Raw genomic sequence first — 23,819 nt, forward strand, 5'->3', positions numbered from 1 at the left:
CAGAAAAGAATGATGAGATTCCAGGCATATGAGGCTGCGTAAAGGGAGAAAAAATGCGAACAGGAGCAAGACAAACATGGCAGCAGCATCTGACACACACCGGGGAAGCAAAAGGAGATTCAAGCAAAGAGATTCATGAAAATAGGTTATGGACAAGATTGAAGTTGACGTAAAAGTTCAAATCTACTTAGATGCTTTTATGTCCAACATCAGATACTGTGGTATTCCTGGCTTCTATCCAGACAGTGCCCCTGCCCCTCCAATTTTGTATTGGGTTTTAGTTAGAAGGGTTAGTACACTGGCTAGTAAGCGTCTAGTAAAATTTCCAAGTCTGTGAGTAGACAGGAGAGATCGATGGGAAGTTAAAAAACTGAATTATGGTAGAGAGGAGTTATGGGGGGAGAAAAACATACAGACAGAAAATATAGAAGAGAAACCAGAGAGCATAACGTAGGGAAAAAAATGGGAGAGATAAAAAAAAACCACTGAAGACAACACATTCTTTGCCTATAGGAAAGAAAAAGTTAACGACAGCCAGAAATTGAAAGAAGATAACACAGAAGTAAGACACACAATAAAACTATATTTTTGAAAACTTAATAGCGATATGAGTGACAAGACTGTCACTAACTACACAAATGTTACTGCCTTAAAATTGCAGTGCTTTTGAAGGCATGGTCCTGAGGGGCATGCTGGCTCATTATTTTTCTACCCTGAGTAGCAGTCATCAGGTAAAGTTTAACCCTGTCCACAACCACCACCATCACCCCCCTAAACAAAACCAAACAACTCCCCCCGCCCACCCCCAAGAAAAAATAGAACTTTTTTCAGCGACCCTCATGTTTCACGTGCCTGTCTAGCCTTTAACTCCTTGGAGAGGGACCGTGACTATTTATATGACTAGTACACTGTTGATAAATAAGAAGGAAATCCTCCATCTACATTTTCTACCTCTATATAAGCAACAAATCCTTCTGATTAGTACTAAACAAACAGTCATTTTTAAAACGCATCCTAACAATATAGAACAGTGACTTCAAATAATATCTGCTCCTACCTGAGGCATTGCCAATGGAAGAAACATGTCCAAAGCTGCTTTCTGTCTGTAAATCTCCATCACTTTCAGAGAAAGATGACAAGCCATGAATACTTATTCTCTCTGGTTCGCTATCCACATCTGTACTGATGTCAGATATCTGTTTTTTTAAATAAGTTACAGTTTTATCCCATGTTAGTTCTAACGCAATAGTTTGACCTGTAAAAGCTCAATAATGTCTCAGTTAGCAAACATGTGATTGACAGTCTAGGTGTAAGCTAAAGCAAGTCATACCGAAAATGTTTTTGCTTTTAATCATGTAAATTCATGCCATTAGAAACCACCCTTTCAAAAAGCTCTTCCTCATTTTAACAGTGTGTTTGTCAGAACAAAATAATTCCAATGATTAGGTAGCTATCCCAACCTGCCATACTACCCAGGAGGTATCCAATACACAGAATCATAAATATTCATGAAATATGCAATTTGAGAAGGGGGAAGACTGTTAGATTTGGAGCCGATTGGAAAATTCTAGAACTAAATAATTTTTTGACTAGCTCTATAACCTGTGTGAGATCAGATAACTCCACAGGAGTGGCTCTTCCAAACAGAGGTTCAAAGATAGGTCCAAAAAGAACCACTCTCCACACAAAATACTTGCATGACCACCAGGATTCACATCTGCAAATAGTCTCGCCTATGGATCACAAGCCAAGATAGCCCTTTAGGGTATGTCTACACCACAGTGTAAGCCCAGGGGTCAAACTCAGGCTCAAGCCTAACCCCCTTCCATCAACACACAAATTGTGTCAACCCAGAGCTTGGACCCATGGTCTCAGGACCCTACAGGGGTGGAGGATCTGAGCCTGAGTCAAACCCAGACCCAGGGTTCAAGCCCTATTGCTCTGCAGTGTAGACGCAGCACCACTGGACTCGTGCTCTGTGAGTCTGCCAAAATCACCCCACAGGATAACTTTCTTTGTCCTCTGGATAGTCAAGTGTGGTGGACAGTCAAGTTTTCCCACACTGCACCAGGAACAAAGGGTTAGAGCAGTCATTTTGACAGGGCACTAGAAGTCTGGGATATGGGTAGTTGGACTCAGACCTGCACAATGCTGTGTAGACACTGGAGCCCCAGGTGGTGACCCAGGATTCAACAATTCCGAACCTGGGGTTACAAATGAGAGTAGATGTTTAAGCCATATGTTAACAAATCCAGGGTCTGCTAACTCCCATGAGAGGGGAAGGTGCCAGAGCCTGTGCTCCACCCAGAGTCTGAATATCTACATCTCAATTAAGCAGCCCTGTAGCCCAAGCCCAAGTCAGCTGACATGGGCCAGCCTCAGGTGTTGTATTGAAGCGTAGACATACCCATAACATATTTGTTTCTATGCCATCATTTGTGGATTATGTCAGTGTCAACACAGCTCTAGAAATACAGTGCATTGTAATTTGTGCTCCATCTGCTGGCTGGCTACACAATAGCAAAGCAAGATATTAAAAATGAACAATTTTCCATCAGCACAACAGATATTTTCTTAAAATGGCAAAATATATTTAGAAAATGGGCTTCATTAAAATGAGCAAGTTGTATGCATGGCTTGAATAACAAAAACAACATTTTAAAAGATAAATGCAAAATAATTTGCTTATCAGCTATGAACTTCACTTACAGATAATGCTTTGCTAGTATAACTAGCTGGTGTGGTGCAATATGCCTGTTTGCTCTTCTGAAGGTAACGTCTCCAGAAATTGCATAGAATTTCATCCTGATAAGCATAATAATGAATGATTAGTCTATATCTTATAAAATCATATGTCTGAAAAAACAAATTGTGACTTTACAATTCAAGAATCTTGAAAAATGTTCTGAGCCTGCTTTCACGAAAACCTTGTTTATAAAATTATAAATTATTTTTACTGTTCCTGGTAAATTTTATTTTCAGAGGTTCTCTTTCTCGGCCCCTCATCTATTGGCCCATTTCCTGTCAGTTTTTAAGAGGAAATTATTCTGTCTACCTTAAAATAATTATATTCTTTAAGTAAAAATCATAAAGACTATATGTACTAGTACAAAACCTTATGCTCAGATCAACATACCTTCATCTGTGGACACACTCCTAAAGTTTGCAGAGCTTCAGCTTGCTTCTTGAGTATGTACTGAAAACCTTCACAAACATACCATTCCCAGCCTTTATCTAAAGAGCAACAAATAAAAAATTGTTGGGATTGTTCTGGTTTTACATATCTGCACTTTAATATATTAAATATTAATCTCTTGGTGCAGGGACTAGGTACCTCTTTTAAATAAGAAAATCCCAAATGCTGGAGCAAAGGGCCAAAAACATACTAAGTGATTAAAGTACCTCAATAAGTAAGTGAAGTTTAGAATCTTAAATTAAGAAAAACCAAAACCAGCCAAACTACAACAGTTTCCCCAAACATTTCTCAAGAACCAAAACAGTTGTAGCAAATTGAGAGTTATCAATATGGTGTTTGTAATGTATGTTATGACTGTTAGGTGACCTGAATTTTAAAATAAAACACAAGATACTAGTCATGAAGGAAAGAATAGGTGTGCTTATTCCTCTCCCTTTCCCAGCACAAAAAACTGGAACCCACTGCAGTAGTGAATGGGGGAGAAAAAAGTATTCGTTCTTTATATGTTCTGTATGATTGTCTCCTATGTTATCCCCCTTTGTATGTTTCTCCACAGTTTCTCCCTTCATTATCTCCTGAATTCAAGTCTTACGTATTTTAATTATGCCTTTACTTTTGTGTGCACTCATTCCTCCTACACTGGGTTTTAGTCGTCTGAATTTTCTCTGTGTTTATCCACTCTCTCATTTCCCCTATGCTGTTCACCATATGTGTTATGTAAATGTCCTTCTTTCCTCTATATGTCAACTGTCTGCCTCAGTTTCCTCTTCCCTCTTCATGATCTACTTCATCTACAAATGCTTCTCCCTTCCAACAGCTTCCCTTCTCCTCGACCCACACTTAGGGCTTGTCTAAACATAATTTTTATCCTGCTTTAACTATGCCAGTTTTATACCAGGATTGTACCACTAACTATCGTGGTTTCAATGTGCTTATAGTGGTATGGCTAACTCCTGTAAATTTAGGAGAATAAACTGTATCAGCATAAGGCACCTTTATAATGGTATATAACTGCATCCACATTAGGGGCTATAACAATTTAACTTTATTTTTTACCATATCCCTAACAGAAATACTTGAAAATCGGTACAAAAATTGTGTGTCGATCAGGTCACAGGAGCCAGAAAAGGCTGAAGGGAGCAGAGCCACAAGGGTTGTTCCCTTTCCTAATCTTCAGCACTTCATTCTGAACACAGCGTTCTACCACCACTTTCACTGTGGCACAGCAGTTAGTATAGCAGCACTAAGATTCTTTTTAAAATCAGCCTATTTTTTAGGTGTTTCAATGTAAGTGGCCAAGACAACAGAACAAATGACTGCCACAACCTTCACAGTACGCTTATCCAGTTTCAGCAATAGCTTTACAATAGGTATAACAGCATATGATCATAGGACTGGTAGAGACCTTGAGAGCACAATTTAAAGACACACAATTACTATTTTAGAGGATTGGACCAAAAGAAATCTGATGAGGTTCAACAAGGACAAGTGCAGAGTCCTGCACTTAGGACGGAAGAATCTCATGCACAGCTACAGACTAGGGACTGAGTGGCTAGGCAGCAGTTCTGCAGAAAAGGACCTTGGGGTTACAGTGGACGAGAAGCTGGATATAAATCAACAGTGTTGCCAAGAAGGCTAACGGCATTTTGGGCTAAGTAGGAACATTGCCAGCAGATTGAGGAACATGATCATTCCCCTCTATTCGGCATTGGTGAGGCCTCATCTGGAATATGTATCCAGTTTTGGGCCCCACACTACAAGAAGGATGTGGAAAAATTGGAAAGAGTTCAGCGGAGGGCAACAAAAATGATTAGGGGGCTGGAGCACATGATTTATGAGGAGAGGTTGAGGGAACCAGGATTATTTAATCTGCAGAAGAGAAGAATGAGGGGAGATTTGCTGGCTACTTTCAACTACCTGAAAGGGGGTTCCAAAGAGGATGGATCTAGACTGTTCTCAGTGGTAGCAGATGACAGAACAAAGAGTAATGGTCTCAAGTTGCAGTGGGGGAGGTTTAGGTTGGATATTAGGAAGAACTTTTTCACTAGGAGGGTGATGAAGCACTGGAATGGGTTACCTAGGGAAGTGGTGGAATCTCCTTCCTTAGAGGTTTTTAAGGTCAGGCTTGATAAAGCCCTGGCTGGGATGATTTAGTTGGGGATTGGTTGTGCTTTGAGCAGGGGGTTGTACTAGATGACTTCCTGAGGTCCCTTCCAACCCTGATATTCTATGATTTCTACATCTCCTGTTGAAAGCACTTTTCAGCAAGAGAACAGAGACTTAACACACAGAAGTTGCACCAATTTAACTAAGTCAGTTTAACTGGTACAACTTTGTGCATGGAAACTCTTTTACACTGGCTTAAACCTGGTTTACATTAGTGCATCACTGTTAAATTACAGAGTCAAGCAAATATAATGTAAACCAAATTTTAACCCATATAAGAATGTATAAACAAAAAATTGGACCTGTTTAATATCACACCTTTAATTAAACCAATGCAGCTTGTGTCTAGAGCAGGCCCAGCAAGAACAAAAGGGTCATTTTCAGCTCAATTCAGTTTGTATGGTCCTGTAGAAAAACCCATTTGCTCACACTAACCAAGTTGGTAAGTACTACCAGAAAATTAGTAATTACACACAACTAGAAAGATATGTTACACAAAATGTAGAAGTAATATATAGACAAAAGTAAACATACCAATTTTTTTTCTCTTTCTAAATCCTCTGGAGATGGACTGGATCTTTGTGTTAGGAACAACATCAGAAGTTAAAACCTCTTTAGTCCTCTGCAAGATAATTGATAAAAGTGTAATGTTAGCAAGAAAAGAGCAATCCCTACTTGCATGGCCTGCCTCTGCTGTATAACTTAATTGGAGAATTCCTTCTAATCATTACACCTAACTGAGAAAAGACTAAGTCTCAAAAAATTGTGAATCTTAAATTTAAGAATGATAAGCAAACAGGAAGATCTGGATGATGCAGTGAAAAATTAAACAGGCTTCACTGTTAGAAAATATTGGAAATCGAAGTGTCAAAGTTATTGTAAGATAAATACTTAAATTTAACTGTACATTGAAAAAAAATTAGAGACAAAAGATCCATGCACTAAATCAAGATACTGAAGTAACTATGAGTATGCTTGAAAAAAATTTTTTAAAGTGTTTATATACTGAAATTATCTACATACAACTAGACATCACATATGTAATCAGATATGTAGTAAATATTTAACTAAGCTTCAACAAAACACTGACATTTTCCATTACCTTTTTTAGATCACCAAAATGTATATGCATTAAAGTTAAAAGTAGACACTTTTAACCAAAGTTTAGGATTGTGAATAAAATATAAATAAAAGTTTGTTTGACAAACCATAGCAGTATCATTGAACAAAGACACTTATGTTTGGATTTAAACTTGGCAACTTTGCTCTCACATGAGAACGAGAGCAAAACTGACTAGTCTGTTTTCATTCTCCAAAATAAGTGAAATGCAAGAAGAAAACAAGCATAAATGAAGAAAAGAAATAATTCTTTAAATTCATTCAGTTAAAAAAAACCCTAAAGAATATTTATCAGCACAGTTAAGGAAAGAAGGATTTTCTTTAAATTTAAATACAGTGCAACCTCAACTGTCTGAAGGGCATCTGAAACATCTCAATGCACCTCTGCAGACCCAGCATGCCTAATTATTCAAGAAGCTACCTTACCTAATGTTGACCTGTTCAGCAGGCAGGTAGCCAGGAAAGGACACTCTCTGACGCAAGGTTTGAGGGGCCCGAGGGAATAAAAAACATTTGTGGAGGAGATTTTCAAAGGCACAAATGGCAATAAGGCACCTAAATCAATTGACTTTCAGGAGTTAGGCATCTAACAGCCATTTGTGCCTTTTAAAATCTGTTCATGTCATTAGGTTAGAGGAATAACTACACAGCTCGTGCTTGAAACCACTACTCTGTTCAAGTAAGCTTTTCACATAGCGAGGTCAGAATAATGCAGGTTGCACTGCACTTTCTATAACCACCTGATCAACAGTGTGGCTCGTGGGTGAATGTGGCATGCGTCTGATGAAGTGGGAATTCACCCACGAAAGCTTATGCTCCAATACATCTGTTAGTCTTAAAGGTGCCACAGGACTCTCTGTTGCTTTTTACAGATCCAGACTAACACGGCTACCCCTCTGTTACTTGACTCCATGCAAGGCATTGCATTTAGCCGTATGGAATGGAAATCTATCAACCTCATGAAGAAACTTGCACAAGTACAGACAGATATCATCTTCCTTTCCAAATGCAAATGGATGGACATCATACCAAATGGACTGAAGGTGAAAAATCCATTGCTATCTACATACTGCACAGACCACAGTGAGAGATTATGCCATACACTATCAAAGAAACTGAGGAACGACCTGATCAGCATCCTATACAGCAAACAGGAAAACATCAAAAAAGAGCTCTCCAACCTGGAGACTTTCATAAGTAACCAACCCTCCACACAAATGGACTTTAGTAAAATAAGACAGGAGATCTACATTACACACTTCACCTCTCTACAAAGGAAAATGGACCGTAAGCTGTCTAAAATCCTACCTGCCACATGGGGCCACAACAGTGGTAACCCTAACTCACCCAGCAATATCGTCAATTTATCCAGCTACACACTCAACCCAGCAGAAGAGTCTGTCCTATCTCGGGGACTCTCTTTTTGCCCCAGCACCCCCACGAACATGATACAGTTCTGCGGTGATCTGGAAGCCTACTTTCGCCGCCTCCAATTCAAAGAATACTTTCAAGATAACACTGAACAGTGCACTGATACACAGATACCCTCCCACCAACAACACAGGAAGAAGAACCCCACATGGACTCCTCCTGAGGGTCGAAATGACATTCTGGACCTATACATAGAATGCTTCCGCCTATGTGCACAGGTAGAAATAGTGGAAAAACAACATCGCTTGCCTCATAACCTAAGTCGTGCGGAACGCAATGCCATCCACAGCCTCAGAAACAATCCTGACATTATAATCAAAGAGGCTGATAAAGGAGGTGCTATTGTCATCATGAACGGGTCTGACTACCAGAAGGAGGCTGCCAGACAACTCTCCAATACCAAATTCTACAGGCCACTTTCCTCAGATCCCACTGAGGAATATACTAAGAAACTGCACCATCTACTCAGGACACTCCCTACACTAACACAGGAACAAATCAACATACCCTTAGAGCCCCGACCGGGGTTATTCTATATACTACCCAAGATCAACAAACCTGGAAATCCTGGACACCCCATCATCTCTGGAATTGGCACACTCACTGAAGGACTGTCTGGATATGTGGACTCCCTACTCAGACCCTACGCCACCAGCACTCCCAGCTATCTCCGTGACACCACTGATTTCCTGAGAAAACTAGAATGCATTGGTGACCTCCCAGAAAACACCATCCTAGCCACCATGGATGTAGAGGCTCTCTACACAAACATCCCACACACAGATGGAATATAAGCTGTCAGGAACAGTATCCCTGATGATGACACAGCACAACTTGTTGCTGAGCTCTGTGACTTTATCCTCACGCACAATTATTTCAAATTTGGTGACAATATATACCTCCAGACCAGTGCTACCGCCATGGGCGCCCGCATGGCCCCACAATATGCCAACATTTTTATGGCTGACCTGGAACAACGCTTCCTCAGCTCTCGTCCACTCACGCCCCTTCTCTACCTACGCTATATTGATGACATCTTCATCAACTGGACCCATGGGAAGGAGACTCTGGAAGAATTCCACCACGATTTCAACAGCTTCCACCGCACCATCAACCTCAGCCTGGACCAATCTACACGGGAGGTCCACTTTCTAGACACCACAGTACAAATAAGTGATGGTCATGTTAACACCACCCTATACCGAAAACCCACCGAACGCTATGTCTACCTTCATGCCTCCAGCTTCCACCCCGGACACACCACACGATCCATCGTCTACAGCCAAGCGCTGAGGTACAACCGCATCTGCTCCAACCCCTCAGACAGAGACCAACACCTACAAGATCTTCACCAAGCATTCTCAAAACTACGATATCCGCACAAGGAAATAAGGAAACAAATCAACAGAGCCAGACGTATACCCAGAAGCCTCCTGCTACAAGACAAGCCCAAGAAAGAAACCAACAGAACTACACTGGCCATCACCTACAGTCCTCAGCTTAAACCTCTCCAACGCATCATCAGTGATCTACAACCCATCCTGGACAATGATCCCTCGCTTTCACAGACCTTGGGAGGCAGGCCAGTCCTCGCCCACAGACAACCTGCCAACCTTAAGCATATTCTCACCAGCAACCACACACCGCACCACAGTAACTCTAACTCAGGAACCAATCCATGCAACAAACCTTGATGCCAACTCTGCCCACATATCTACACCAACAACACCATCACAGGACCTAACCAGATCAGCTACAACATCACCGGTTCATTCACCTGCACGTCCACCAATGTTATATATGCCATCATGTGCCAGCAATGCCCCTCTGCTATGTACATTGGCCAAACTGGACAGTCACTACGTAAAAGGATAAATGGACACAAGTCAGATATCAGGAATGGCAATATACAAAAACCTGTAGGAGAACACTTCAACCTCCCTGGCCACACAATAGCAGATGTAAAGGTAGCCATCTTACAGCAAAAAAACTTCAGGACCAGACTCCAAAGAGAAACTGCTGAGCTTCAGTTCATTTGCAAATTTGACACCATCAGATCAGGATTAAACAAAGACTGTGAATGGCTAGCCAACTACAAAAACAGTTTCTCCTCCCTTGGTGTTCACACCTCAACTGCTAGCAGAGGACCTCACCCTCCCTGATTGAACTAACCTTGTTATCTCCAGACTGATTCTTGCCTGCATATTTATACCTGTCTCTGGAAATTTCCATTACATGCGTCTGACGAAGTGGGTATTCACCCACGAAAGCTTATGCTCCAATACATCTGTTAGTCTTAAAGGTGCCACAGGACTCTCTGTTGCTTTTTACAGATCCAGACTAACACGGCTACCCCTCTGATACTTAAAAATACATACTTACCTCTATGACGTTGTGACAAGACTTGCAATAAAATCTGCCTTCATCAGTAAGACCCCAGTTTACAACAGAACACTGTACACAAGGTTCACTGTAATCTCTCTAAGGGGAACAAAAGTAAAGGTTGTTTTAGTATTACACTTACAATAAATGAGACCAAATGAATTTTTCTTACCAGGCAAACTATTGGGATTGAAATATTTACAAAACAAAATGTGGTTAACAAAACATTTTAGTATATGGCAGAGTGATCATACCACTTACAGGATCAACAGTTACATAAGATTTAGGACGAGTCAATCCCTTCTTCAGTTCATCAATTATAAAGTCAGAAAGGACCACTATAATAATCTAGTCTTATATCCTGTATGACACAGGCCATGGGCCTCCCCGAATTAATTTTTGTTTGAACTAGGGCACATCTTTTAGAAAAACTTCCAGCCTCGATTTAAAAGTTTCCAGTGATGAAGAATCCACCAAAACCTCTGGAAAATTGTTTCAATGGTTAGCTACGCTCACGGATAAAAAAACTGTACCTCATTTCCAGCCTGACTTTGTCTAGCTTCAACTTCCAGATATGGGATCTTTTTCTATAACTTTGTCTGCTAGACTGAGGAGCCCATTAGCACATTTTTTGTCCCCCCCCATAGGCACTTATAAACTGTGATCAAGTCACCCCTTAACCTTCTCTTTGTTAAACTAAATAGAGTTGAGATTCTTGGGTCTAGCACTGTAATGTATGTTTTCCAATTCTTTACCTGACCTGTGTTAACTTTTGTACATGGCAATACTATCACAGGGGAAAACCCTTGTATCCTACGCCTAGGATACATGACACCACAGGGCATTAATGAAAACATTAGGAAGGGAAGAGAATAGTAGAGGACAGTCATAAAAGGAAGCAAAGGGAAACTTTGGTAAGCTTTTTGAATACTGGAAAAAGTTAGAGAACACAAGGAATGGAAGAAAGCTTGCAAGAATAAAAGGCGACCAGAGAGACCCAAGAAAAGAGGAGATTATTAAAAAAATTAAGGTCTCATTAAGGAAGGTCTGAGGAGATGGGAGAGAATCAATGGAGGAAATAGTTTTTCAAAAACATCCTAAAATTCTGTTTGAAAAATGTTAGTTTACTCAAGAGTCATCTGCATGATTTGCAGGGTTTAACGAGAGATTAAATCAGGTTGTCTAATCCAGCTAGCAGAAGAAAGACAAGCTAACCCATGATTTACCAGTCAGTGCAGGATCATGGATCCTCTCACCCCAAAAGTCACTTGCGCTGATTTGCCCATAGTGGATCCTAAATCTATGCCAGTGTCCTTTCATCATGCAAAACGCAAAGTTATTTCAATGAACCATGTGAAGCATTACATTTTCTTAAATCAGAGATCTTCCACCAATCCTTAGAAACAGCCCTCTTAACTATTTCATTCTCCACCTTATGTTTCCAAAACTCTAGCTAAACTGGGACTGAAACTACACCTCTACCCCGATATAACGCGACCCGATATAACACGAATTCGGATATAACACGGTAAAGCAGCGCTCCGGGCGGGCAGGGCTGCGTGCTCCGGCGGATCAAAGCAAGTTCGATATAACGCGGTTTCATCTATAACGCGGTAAGATTTTTTGGCTCCCGAGGACAGTGTTATATCGGGGTAGAGGTGTAGTTAATGATCAGTAGATTCCAGTATTTCTGAATTTCAGTCATGCTCAGGATTATTTTGCACTGGATCTAATAAGAAGATACAAACCTGCTACATACAAATAAACACTGCTACCTCCTGAAAAACCACCATCCCCTTAAACCAAGCCTCCCAGTCTCTAAGCCCCCAGCACAAACCCTGAGACCAACAGGCCCTGAAAAAGACCACAGACCATGCCCATTTCCTGCACTCTTCCCGCAAGCTCCCCTTCCTCACCCACCCCAACCCATGACCTCAAAAACAGCTCATGCCAAACCACCCCATTACCTACAAGCCCCACCCCACCGCTCCACATCCTCACCCCCCCACAACTCACGCCCTCAAAAATGTGTTACCCCACAACCACCACCCCATTACCTACAGCCACACCTCAACCCAACCTGCTCCATCCTCACCTCCCAACCCATACCTTCAAAAACTCCTCACCCGAAAACTGCCCCCACTACCTATACCCCACCACCTCAACCCCACCCCCGCCCACAACCACCCCATTACCTACCTCTAGCCCCACCTCAATCCTCACTCCCCACACACACAGCCCACGTCCTCGCACTCCTCCCACCACAGCTACCCCATTACCTACCCCCACCTCAACCTTCCCCCAACCTACCTCCATGGCCTCCCCCCTCCTTCTCCACCACCCCATTACCTCCCCGCTCCCGGTCCTCCCCCCTCCGCCTCCCCGAGGGGTGCAAACCCGGCACGGGGCGGCTCCGGACCACCACTCACCGTGTCCTCTTCCTCCATGCCTGGGACCCGCACGCCTCACCCCCCGCGCTGCCTCGGGCCCCGAGCCATAGCAACGGCCTGCGGAGCGCTGGGGAAGGCAACCGGCCGGGAACCGGGGCCGCGCGCTTGGGTTCCGGTAGCAATGGATGGTGCCGCCTGACGCGCGGCACGTGCTGCTACGGGGGCTTGCGCCCTAGGGCCGCTTCTGTATTGGCCTCTCAGCTCCGCTGGGACTGCCCGCCAGCGGGCCGGGGCGCAGCGCTGGCTAGCCCGGTCCCGACCTGACCACCTCTTTCCAACATCACCCCCCCACACACACTCCCCTAGGCAGTGCTTCTATATCGTGAGACCAACTTTTCCCAACTTAGTGGTAAAAATTTCCCAAATCTGGTGAAAAATTCCCAGATAAAGTTTTTTACAGTGCTTCTCTGTCCTGGGAAATTTCCCCAAACCTGGGAATTTGTGAGTAAAATGTTTCAACCTGGGAAATTGGGAATTTTCATTCAAAACATTTTACTCAAAAATTCCCAGATTTTGGGAAATATCCCAGGCAGGGGTGGCTCTATGTTTGTTGCCGCCCCAAGCACGGCAGTCTCGCGGATTCGGCGGCGTTTCTGCGGATGATCTGCCAGTCCCGCGCCTTTGGCATACCCGTCGCCGAAGCCGCAGGACCGGCGGACCTCCCGCAGCCATGCCGCTGAAGACTGATTGACTGCCGCCCTCACAGCGATCGGCAGGCCGCCCCCCGCGGCTTGCCGCCCTAGGCATGCACTTGCCGCGCTGGTGCCTGGAGCCGCGCCCTTGTTCCCAGGATATAGAAGCACTGCCCCTAGGCCCTGGGGAGGTGGAGTCAATTTTCATTCCCTGTGCACAGCCTGGGTGGGAAGGGAATCTGCCCTACAGAATTGAGTATCAGCCACACGCTAAAGGGGCCTGAGGAAGAAGTTACATTCAATATTTTAACCCTCATTTAGCCGATTAATGACTGAGCCCGAGATTTGTAGCGCAAAAAGCAGGTGGTCCTTGCTGCGTGAGCTAAAGGAGGATCACCTAGCAGCTGTAAACCCAAGTTTACAGGACGCACTAGTGGAACTCAGATCCATTCTTTCCTAATGTGGGTTGCACTTCATTTTTTTATAATAAACCATTATTGCAATGATATTTCAAACAAATCAATCTTTTAAATGTAAAGGGTTAAGATTGTACCAAACTGGAGAAATGGTCTGAAGTAAATAGGACAAAATTCAATAAGGACTGGGGGGGTCATAGTGGATCACAAGCTAAATATGGCTTTGTCTACACTACGCAGCTTTTAGTGGCACGGCTGTGCTGTTGCAGCCATGCCGCTAAAAGATGCGCAGTGTAGCCACTGTTTGTCGGCAGGAAAGAGTTCTCCCGAGGACAAAAATCTTCCGCCCCCAACGAGCAGTGGGAGGGCACTCTTGCCAACAACGCGCTGTTCACACTGTCGCTTTTCCTAAACAAAACTTTTGTCTTTGGGGGGGGGGGTGTTTTTTAGCACCTCTGAACGACAAAAGTTTTGTCGTTCACTTGCCAGTGTAGATTATGAGTCAACAGTGTAACGCTATTGCAAAAAAAGCGAACATCATTCTGGGATGTATTAGCAGGAGTGTTGTAAGCAAGACACGAGAAGTAATTCTTCCGCTCTACTCCGCTCTGATTAGGCCTCAGTTGGAGTATTGTGTCCAGTTCTGGGTGCCACATTTCAGGAAAGATATAGACAAATTGGAAAAAGTCCAAAGAGCAACAAAAATGATTAAGGGTCTAGAAAACAAGACCTATGAGGGAAGATTGAAAAAAATGGGTTTGTTTAGCCTAGAAAAGAGAAGACTGAGAGGGGACAGGATAACAGTTTTCAAGTACATAAAAGGTTGTTACAAGGAGGAGGGAGAAAAAATTGTTCTTCCTAACCTCTGAGGATAGGACAAGAAGCAATGGGCATATATTGCAGCAAGGGAGGTTTAAGTTGGACATTAGGAAAAACTTCCTAACTGTTACGGTGGTTAAGCACTGGAATAAATTGCCTCGGGACATTGTGGAATCTCCAGCATTGGAGATTTTTAAAAGCAGGTTAGACAAACACGTGTCAGGGATGGTCTAGATAATACTTACTCCAGCCATGAGTGCAGAGGACTGGATTAGATGACCTCGAGAGGTCCCTTCCAGTCCTATGATTCTATGAAATACATCAGAAGAAAATGCAAGAAATCACATAATGGACAAATATGATATAACCTACCTACCTGAAGGAGAAATTTCTTCCTAATCTTTGTCAGTTAGTAGTTAGTTTATATCCTAAACCATTACAGTTTGTAGTCCTTCTTCTATGCAATGTAACTGTGAATGTTGTCCCTATGCATGTAAATGTCTAATTTTTAAAAAAAAATCCTACTAAGATCTTGGCCTCCGTGATACATTGTGGCAATGAGTTCCATAGGTTAATTATGCATTGTGTAAAAAAGATTTTCCTTTTCTGAGTTTTAAAACTGTTGCTTTTTAATTGTCAAGGGCTCAGTTTTATGTCATGTCCATAAACAGGGCACTATTCTGAAACACTCTATTAATGTTTGTTTGTTTATTTAATATCTGAGCAATACCACACTAGACAATGAACTGTTCTACCATAATCACATGCCTTTGCAGGGCCATGTGGCGCAAGGCCAAAGGATTGGTGTCTACAGCCACTTGAGAAATGCTTCTGTCATTCTGTTCAACAGTCCATGCCATGGAGTTCCTTTTACAATTATCATAGAACCATATTAGCTATGGAAAAGTCTTACTACTCTTACTAATTATTTCACAGCACCCAAAAATGTACTAGGTTCAAGAGAGAAACCAGGAATAGTGGCATAAAGATCTTCTCTCTCATCAGATCACAGAAGGTAGCAGCAGCAGCCCAAGCAGGTCCCAGAGGAGGGAGGTCAGAAGTGATGGGAAGTGGGAAGGAGGGAGGAATTCCTGAGTACTAAAGGGGGAAAGAAGGGGAGATGTTTGGAGTGTGTGTGGGGAGGAGTTCCTGTAGACCATGAGTGCAGGGAAATGAAGCCAAAATCTGAGCTTTATGGGATGCTCCTGGGGTATAAGAAGTCCTGGACCTCCCAGAAGCTGAGGGTGAAGGGAAGAAGGGAGAGATTTGGGCAAGAGATGTGGTTCTTGAGGAATGTAAATTGCTATTTCATTTGTCCTGGGAAGAAATCCCAGAGCCTCCTCCTTTTAATTTTGTTCTTCCTGATCCCTGGTTTGGTTTGGTTTGTTTTTTTGTGGTTGCACCTCTGTACAGAGAGGCCAGAAGAAGAAGGGAAGAAGTTATAACAATAGGATTATGTAGATACTTAGCAAGGCTAACACACAACATGGTGATCAATGGGGGTTTTGTTGGGAAGGTGAAGGTGTGTCAGGAGATCACAATCCTGACCTGACCTTGAGTTAAAATCCTGTATCTGCCAGTGCTTTGCTGTCTCAGTTTTCTTATTTGTACCTGGGGACAGTAATACAAAATGCAATTGGTCTGTGGAGTTAATTAGCACAAAATATCACTGAGGCCAAATACTTGGCAGAATTAAAATAAATGGGACATTTATACAATGAGGAAAACATCCAGAGTTACAATAATTAGGATTTAAAAAAACAAAGTTTGGAAGAGCTATAAACCCTTATGCTTTAGGACATAAGACAGCCTGTAACTACTGGGGGTTATAAAGAAACTCTCTTTATGGACAGGTTATCCAATACGTTTCTTCTGCAGAGTTTCTTGTGCCTGTCCTTAAAGCTCTGATACTGGCCACTGTCAAAGACAGGCCACTGTTTCAATCTCACATGGCAATTTCTGTGTTCCTACAGCATAAGGGTCTTGTCAGGATTAATTTAGTTAATCTCTGTACAATGTATTCCATGCATAGTGGTTCCATGCTATAAAATCATAGAAATGTAGAGCTGGAAGGGGCCTCAACAGGTCATCTAGTCCATCCCCCTGCTTGAGGCTGGTTTAAGTGCACCTACACTATCCCTGACAGGCGTTGGTCTAACCTAGTTTTAAAAACCTCCAATGACACAGATTCCACAGCGTCTCTTGGAAGCCTATTCCTACTATCCTTATAGTTTGAAAGTTTTTCCTAATATCTAATTGTGACATTGCACTCCATATGTTTTATGGAAATATGCTTATGAGTGTGAATATGATATAACTGGAATATGCTTTATGCAAAAGGTCTCTTATAAGGTATCATAACAAAGGTTATAACCTACTGAATATATTCCTCCTATTTGTATGTATGTATCATTCTTGTATCTGAAGCTAAAAATATGAAGTATATCTCTGAGGTCCTATTGTAATTATGCAAAGTGTGGGCCATTAATGGTGGTTTAGAATCTTGATGGCCCCCATTGACTAGGACAATTGGTTGTAAATGGCTCTGTTTACTTGCAAACCTTCCTCTATACGTGTGGGCCAGCTCAGGAAGAATGGAGGCTGGGGTCTCACAGGACATGTGATCATATCACCTGATACTGGAATCCATCTTACTCCTTGTCCTTTTCCATTCAGAAGGAGGGGTGGGGGCCAAGCACAGACAAAGGACTCCTGCCTTGTGCAAAACCTATAAAAAGGGGGTGGAGCAGGACAAAGAGGCTGCCAGTCATGAGAAAACCCCTAGTTAACACCTAAGATGGCTGCTGGAACTAACAAGGACTGTACCAGGGGAAAGGATTGGGCCCAGACTAGGAAGGAGTCTAGTCTGTGAAAGAAGTTTATTAGAACATCTCTGAGGGTGAGATTTTACTTGTAATCAGTTTCATAATGTATTAGGCTTAGACTTGTGTGTTTTTGCTTTATTTTGCTTGGTGACCTACTTTGTTCTGTCTGTTATTACTTGAAATCACTTAAATCCTACTTTTTATACTTAATAAAATGACTTTTGTTTATTAATTAACCCAGAGTAAGTGATTAATACCTGAGGCAGTAAACAGCTGTGCATATCTCTCTATCAGTGTTATAGAGGGTGGACAATTTATGAGTTTACCCTGTATAAGCTTTATACAAAGTAAAATGGATTTATTTGGGGTTTGGATCCCATTGGGTTCTGGGTGTTGGAGATAGGTGACCTGCTGAACAGTTTTTGGTTAAAGTCTGCAGCTTTGGGGGTGTGGACCAGACCTGGGTCTGTGTTGCAGCAGGCTAGCGTGTCTGGCTCAACAAGACAGGGTTCTGGGGAGTCCCAAGCTAGCAGGGAAAACAGGCTCAAAGGTAATTCCAGCACGTCAGGTTACAGTCCCAAGGGGGTCTCTGTGACCGAACCCATCACACTAATCTAAATCTCCCTCGCTGCAGATTAAGCTGATTACTTCTTGTTCTACTGACATGGAGAACAATTGATCACCATCCTCTTTATAACAGCCCTTAATGTATTTGAAGATTGCTATCAAGTCTCCCTTCAGTCTTCTTTTTTCAAGACTAAACATCCCCAGTTTTTTTTTAGTCTTTCCTCACAGGTCAGGTTTTCTAAACCTTTTATCATTTCTGTTGCTTTCCCCTGGACTCTCTCCAATTTGTCCACATCTTCCTTAAAGTGTAGCATCCAAATCTGGACACAATACTCCAAATGAGGCCTCACCAGTGCTGAGTAGAGCAGGGCAATTACTTCATATATGTGAAGAGCTTTGAGATCCTTGAATGAAAGGAGCTATATAAGTATAAAGTATTAATATTACATTGTTTTTAAAATTCACTTTTAATTAAAAAACATTAGGGCCAGATGTTTGAAAATGGTCTCCAATACTGTGTTTACCAATGATAATGTTTAGATGTCTAAATGCTAGGGTCTTTGCTGCGATTAATTGTCCCCACAAAACAGGAAACCTGGTTTAAGTCCCTTTAAAAAAATGGCCCATAAAGTGAAAACATGAGAAAAAATGAAAACATTTATGCAGAAACAGGTGAAGGTCACTTGACAGCTGTGGTGTCACTGATTTTGGGGGATGGGCTGGGAGCTAGAGGGGAACAATTTATGTTCAAGAAAAAAAGCTATTACTTGTACCAGCTCTCAGGATGTCATCTTTTTCTCTGTGTGTAGGATGAACACTTGTAATGCCCATTAATGGGAATTGTAATGCCCATAAATTCCTTGCATATTAAAAAGATGATTATCACCCCTGTAGAAATGTAACAAATATTTAATTAAATAGATCCCATGTGTTGTTTTAATTTCCATATTTTTAGCATGTGTAAATCCTAGTCTGGGACAGTGAGGCCTTATCATTTGCCTGAAATAGGTGCTAATTTTCCAATGAATTTGTAAGATGAAATACCATCTCAGAAAAATCAGATGGAAATAATGTACAGAAATATGATTAAATGTGAAGACTTCTTAAAATAGTATCTAAGGGCTTGATCCTGCAAAGACTTACACACATGCTTTACTTTGCAAACTGTAAATAGTCAATGGTACTGCTCAATGTACATAAAGTTAATGAAACATGTGCTTGATTTTAAGCACCTGCTTAACTCAGGACTCTTGAGTTCTAATTAGAGCTATCAGAAAACTTCCACAAAACATTTTTATATCCGAATTTGCCAAACACATCGAAATAGAAATGTTTCATGGAGACAGTTCAATTTCAGCAAAGTTCTGACAGAACCCAGGCAGGGTTTGCCTTTTTTTCTGGTTGAGCATGTGTGACTTTGGAAGCGATATATGCTAAACCAGGAACATGAACTTTTATTCCAAAATAAGAGTGTCTCCACAGTAAGCCCATATGCTAGTAAATTTCTCCATATAGACAAGACTTTACTCTGTGACCTGTAACAAGTCATTTAACTTTCCAGTGGTTCACTTCCTCTGTCAGCAAAATAGGGATATTAATGCTTGCCAAATTTTGGAAAATCATCTGTGATCTACAGATGAAAAGTTATACATGCACTATTATTATATTATATAATAAAGGATGCAACTCTTATTATTATTCATTATTTATTAAGCTCATCCACTAATTAGTGCAGCCTGATAGCTGAGTTACAAAATTTCAGGCATACTGCGGAAATCAAGTCCTGTAACTTGTCTTTAAATCATTTCAAAATGATATGTATAAAACCGGTTATTCAACATGTAAAATTATGTATAACCTTTGTCCCTAATTACAAGTTACCCAAGCATACTGAAATACTGATAGGGGTATGATAATTTCAAAGCTAGGAGACAGACTGTCTTCATGCTTCAGTTCACTTTTCTAATTAAGATTATGCAGAGCAGTCAGATTGATGCATGACTCAGATAAATACTATGCCCTGTTGTTTGCATCAGTTTGAATTTTTAATGATCTGGGTTCCATTGCTAGCATCACAATTCTGGTTCTTAACTCCAGATATCATGCAGCTGAACAAACAAATATACATATTTTGAAATGAAGCAAATTTACCTCAGCCTTTCCTTAAGGTACAGGTAATGTATGACATTGATTTCAGGATGTAAAAGCTTTCCAGAAACTTTTAACAGAGCTTCTCCAACTGGTCTAAACTCTTCATGAATATAATTCCTTGTCAGGACCTCCTGTGAAGGGTTTGAGCCAATGTTTGACCTCAATGAGTCTACAAAGTATAAAGAGACTGGCCAACCTTTAGAGCTGCCACTGCTTGGTCTCTCAAAAAAATGTATTGTTATTATCACTGTTGCTTGTTTTGTTTATGGTAGCACACATACTGTGATAGGTGCTTTTCAGACATTCAGCAATGGACAGTCCCTATCCAGAACCGCTCACATTCTAAGGGCATAAAGACAAGTAGGCAGAGGTTAAGATCAGGGGAACAAGAAACAGGTATTTTTATCCAGGTCTGCTAGCTTCACTGTAAGCAGCATTGTAGGAGCTCAGTGGTCTGATGGTGGATGAACTCAGGGAGCATGTATCATGCAGATGGGGCTCCATGGAAGAAACAACAGAGAGGCAATTGTGCAAGAAGCTGACAGGTGAGTGGACAAAGGTGGAAACATTGGTGAAGTGTAAGGGGTGGGGGCAAGTTCAACAATGTGTCAGGAGTAACTAGATTGCTTGTCTGCTAGCTTACCCTGCAGGCAGACTAATGAGCACAGCTGGGCCCCATCTGAGGTGCCTGATTGGCCAAACCATTTGATTGGCTGAGGGGATCAGCAGACCAGCTCTTAAGACCAGCAGCAGCAGGGCACTGGTTGCTTGAAGCACTTACCCTTGGCTCTAATAGCTCCTGCTCCATCCTTATTCAGGCTGTCCTCCTGCCTTGCTGTACTCCAGGTAACCTGGCTCTGACTCTCAGCTCTGATTCTTGACTTCCTATTTTGGCTCTGCTCTGATATCTGAATCCAGGTCTGATCCTTGGCTCCAATTTCTGGCTACTAGCTCCTGTTCTAACCACTAGGCCTGACTCTAACCACTAGGCACAATCATGCATGTCCTGGTCACTAACCCAAGAGAGGAGAGGATAAGAAGGGAGGGGGCAGAGTTGACTAGAGCTCTGAAAGTAGTGGCAAAAAGCTTGAATTTGATGCTATAGCCAAGAATGGATTATGGCAATCCAGGATTTTAGGCACCCCCAGTGTTGCTTTGTGATTTTTTTTTTTCCCTCTGCCCCTGCCACCCCAGGGATTGTGTGATATTTGCTGTTTTTCTTAAGGCCCCCATATGTGACAATCCTAGATTTTATTAAACAATGAGTAGGTGTCTAGCTCTTCTGGTATGGAAAAGCTTGAGAACATGAATGCTAATTGCTCAAAGGCAAGTAACAAGCCTCACATTTATTATTTTTTTAAAAATCATTATTTTTCTGCTTAAACTTTTGATTGGAGGGGGGGGAGAGAGAAATCTGATCTATGATTTTTGAATGCTTGGGCTTGGCAATACTGCATACTACAACATGGGGGCCCTAATGTCCTGGCAGGCCCTTTGCTTGGAGTGGTGGTGTGCCAGAAGGTTACCCCTTACAGAGAGAAAGGGGCAGCTTTTTGGGGACACAACTCAAGAATGGCAGCAAGGCCCCTTTCCTAGGGAACAGCAAGCCCACCTCCCAGTATCAGGCCAACAGTTGAGATATGTTTTTGTGTGGGTGGGTTGGGAGTACTACACTCTTCTCTTCCTGCCACACACGCTGTTCTCTGCTGGGGTTGCATTGGTGAGGTCCCACTCTGCTTCTGTACATTGTCAATACCCTGTTGAATTGGAATTGTATTCTCTTTACATATTTGGATGAGCAGTAATGCTAAGTGTAGCTTCATAAGTTGGGGATTGGTCCTGCTTTGAGCAGGGGATTGGACTAGATGACCTCCTGAGGTCCCTTCCAACCCTGATATTCTATGATAACTATGATTCTAGTTGTCAGACTCTGGTCTCTGGCTTTAGTGTAAGAAAACTGAATCAAACAAGTTCTACTGAAGAGGATTTTCATTTCAAACACCACATTGTGTTAGTGCATTGTCTTGAAGTCTCCTACAGCTCTGGTTGTCAAACCTTTTTGAGCTGAGGCCCCTCCCTCCCCCCTTTGAGTTACAATTTTTGGTTCCCCCAACCCAGACAAAATTACATATGCAAAAGTATGCTTGATAGCCTACTCAGAGACCTTAACAGAACTTTAAGTTACTTATACCTGTAAATTTCAAATACACAGATACTTAGCGTGAATCATAGAATATCAGTGTTGGGAGGGACCTCGGGAGGTCATCTAGTCCAACCCCCTGCTCAAAGAAGGCCCAATCCCCAGACAAATTTTTGCCCCAGATCCCTAAATGGCTCCCTCAAGGATTGAGCTCTCAACTCTGGGTTTAGCAGGCCAATGCTCAAACCAATGAGCTATCCCGCCCCCAGGGCGTGCCTGTTTCTCTGTGGACAGTGTATCAATTTTTTTGAAATCAGCACTTTGAGGTTGTCCTCCATTTCCATTCTCAAACAGTATTCTGGCTTTAGCACAGCCAACACAGTGAATCCGATCTCACAAATAAGATGAACCAAAAGCTAAAAGAGCTTTGATCGCATACTTTGACAAAGCTGGATATTCTGAGCCGACTTTTAACCAAAATTTCCCCAAAGGCTGTTTTTAATTGAATTTCCAGGATCCTATCACTCTAAAGTTCACTCAGCTTCTCCAGAATCCTATTTGAGAGATGGGACAAGGTCACTGCCTCAGCTACAAAAGGTTGGATAATCCAGTCATTCAGTGATGCATTTCCTTCAGGAAAATATTTATCCAAACTGGCTCTGAGAGAAATCAAGTGATTCTTGATTGGCTCAACAACACTCAATAGTTCAGATTCTGTTTCTTAGATAGCGTCAGTTAACAACGGGAATGGAACACTTAAACCAGTTTCAATCTTTGTTTTCCAGAGATCTATCTTTCTCTTTAATGCTAATATCTTGTTGTGCAAGTCAAAAATAGTACTTTCTACTCCTTGCAATGAGACATTTAGAGAATTCAGTTTGTCAAAAATATCAGCAAGGTAAGCCAAAAGCACAAGCCAGCGGGGATATCAGTGTGTCCGTGTTGCTGAAATTCAAAACCACTAGAAAAAGACAAACTTCACTTCTCAGTTCATAAATATGCTGCAATATTTTCCCCCTGGATAGCCACCTGACTTCCGTGTGAAACAACAAAGCATTGTGCTCCACTCCCATTTCTGCACAAAGCATTGCAAAGAGACGTGCCTTTGTGGGCTGTACCTTGTTAAGTTCATGATTTTAATAACTGAACTCAGAACATCACAAAGCCCTTGTAACTGGGGGACTTACTGATGTCATACGAGTCAACGATGTATGTGGAGCAATTTCAAACATGTTGGCTTTCAAGCCTGCCCTACCTCCAGACATAGAAGGGGCTCCATCAGTGCAGATTCAGACATAACTTCTCATGAGCTGAAGTGGGAAGGCTATGAAGTTTTTAAAATGTTACAGTTCATATCCAGTTGCATGCATCTTAATTGGCTTGCAGAACAAAAAAATCTTCCAATATTGATGGTTTCATGAGTACCAAATGTAAGCAATTAAATGAGCTTCTTTTGATAATCTGTTTGTTTCATCCAACTGGATTGCAAATAAACTGGATTGCTATTGAGAGATCAGATGTACCT

General features: G+C 41.9%; 1 protein-coding gene across 2 annotated transcripts in view; it reads right to left on the reverse strand.

Annotated features, from left to right (window-relative positions):
* Positions 1-12,784, reverse strand: part of TAF1B (TATA-box binding protein associated factor, RNA polymerase I subunit B) — a 60,112-nt gene extending 47,328 nt beyond the window's left edge. For both annotated transcript variants that reach the window (XM_065401707.1, XM_065401706.1), the window contains exons 1-6: positions 12,724-12,784; positions 10,295-10,393; positions 5,897-5,984; positions 3,137-3,234; positions 2,710-2,805; positions 1,058-1,196 (exon numbers count right to left, since the gene is read on the reverse strand). In XM_065401707.1, coding sequence (XP_065257779.1) covers positions 1,058-1,196; positions 2,710-2,805; positions 3,137-3,234; positions 5,897-5,984; positions 10,295-10,393; positions 12,724-12,741 — 538 coding nt within the window. In that variant the 5' untranslated portion in view covers positions 12,742-12,784. The remainder of the gene's footprint in view (positions 1-1,057; positions 1,197-2,709; positions 2,806-3,136; positions 3,235-5,896; positions 5,985-10,294; positions 10,394-12,723) is intronic.
* Between the last annotated feature and the right edge of the window lie 11,035 nt (positions 12,785-23,819).

This window comes from Emys orbicularis, chromosome 3 (genome assembly GCF_028017835.1).
Source record: "Emys orbicularis isolate rEmyOrb1 chromosome 3, rEmyOrb1.hap1, whole genome shotgun sequence".
Lineage (NCBI taxonomy): Eukaryota > Metazoa > Chordata > Testudines > Emydidae > Emys > Emys orbicularis.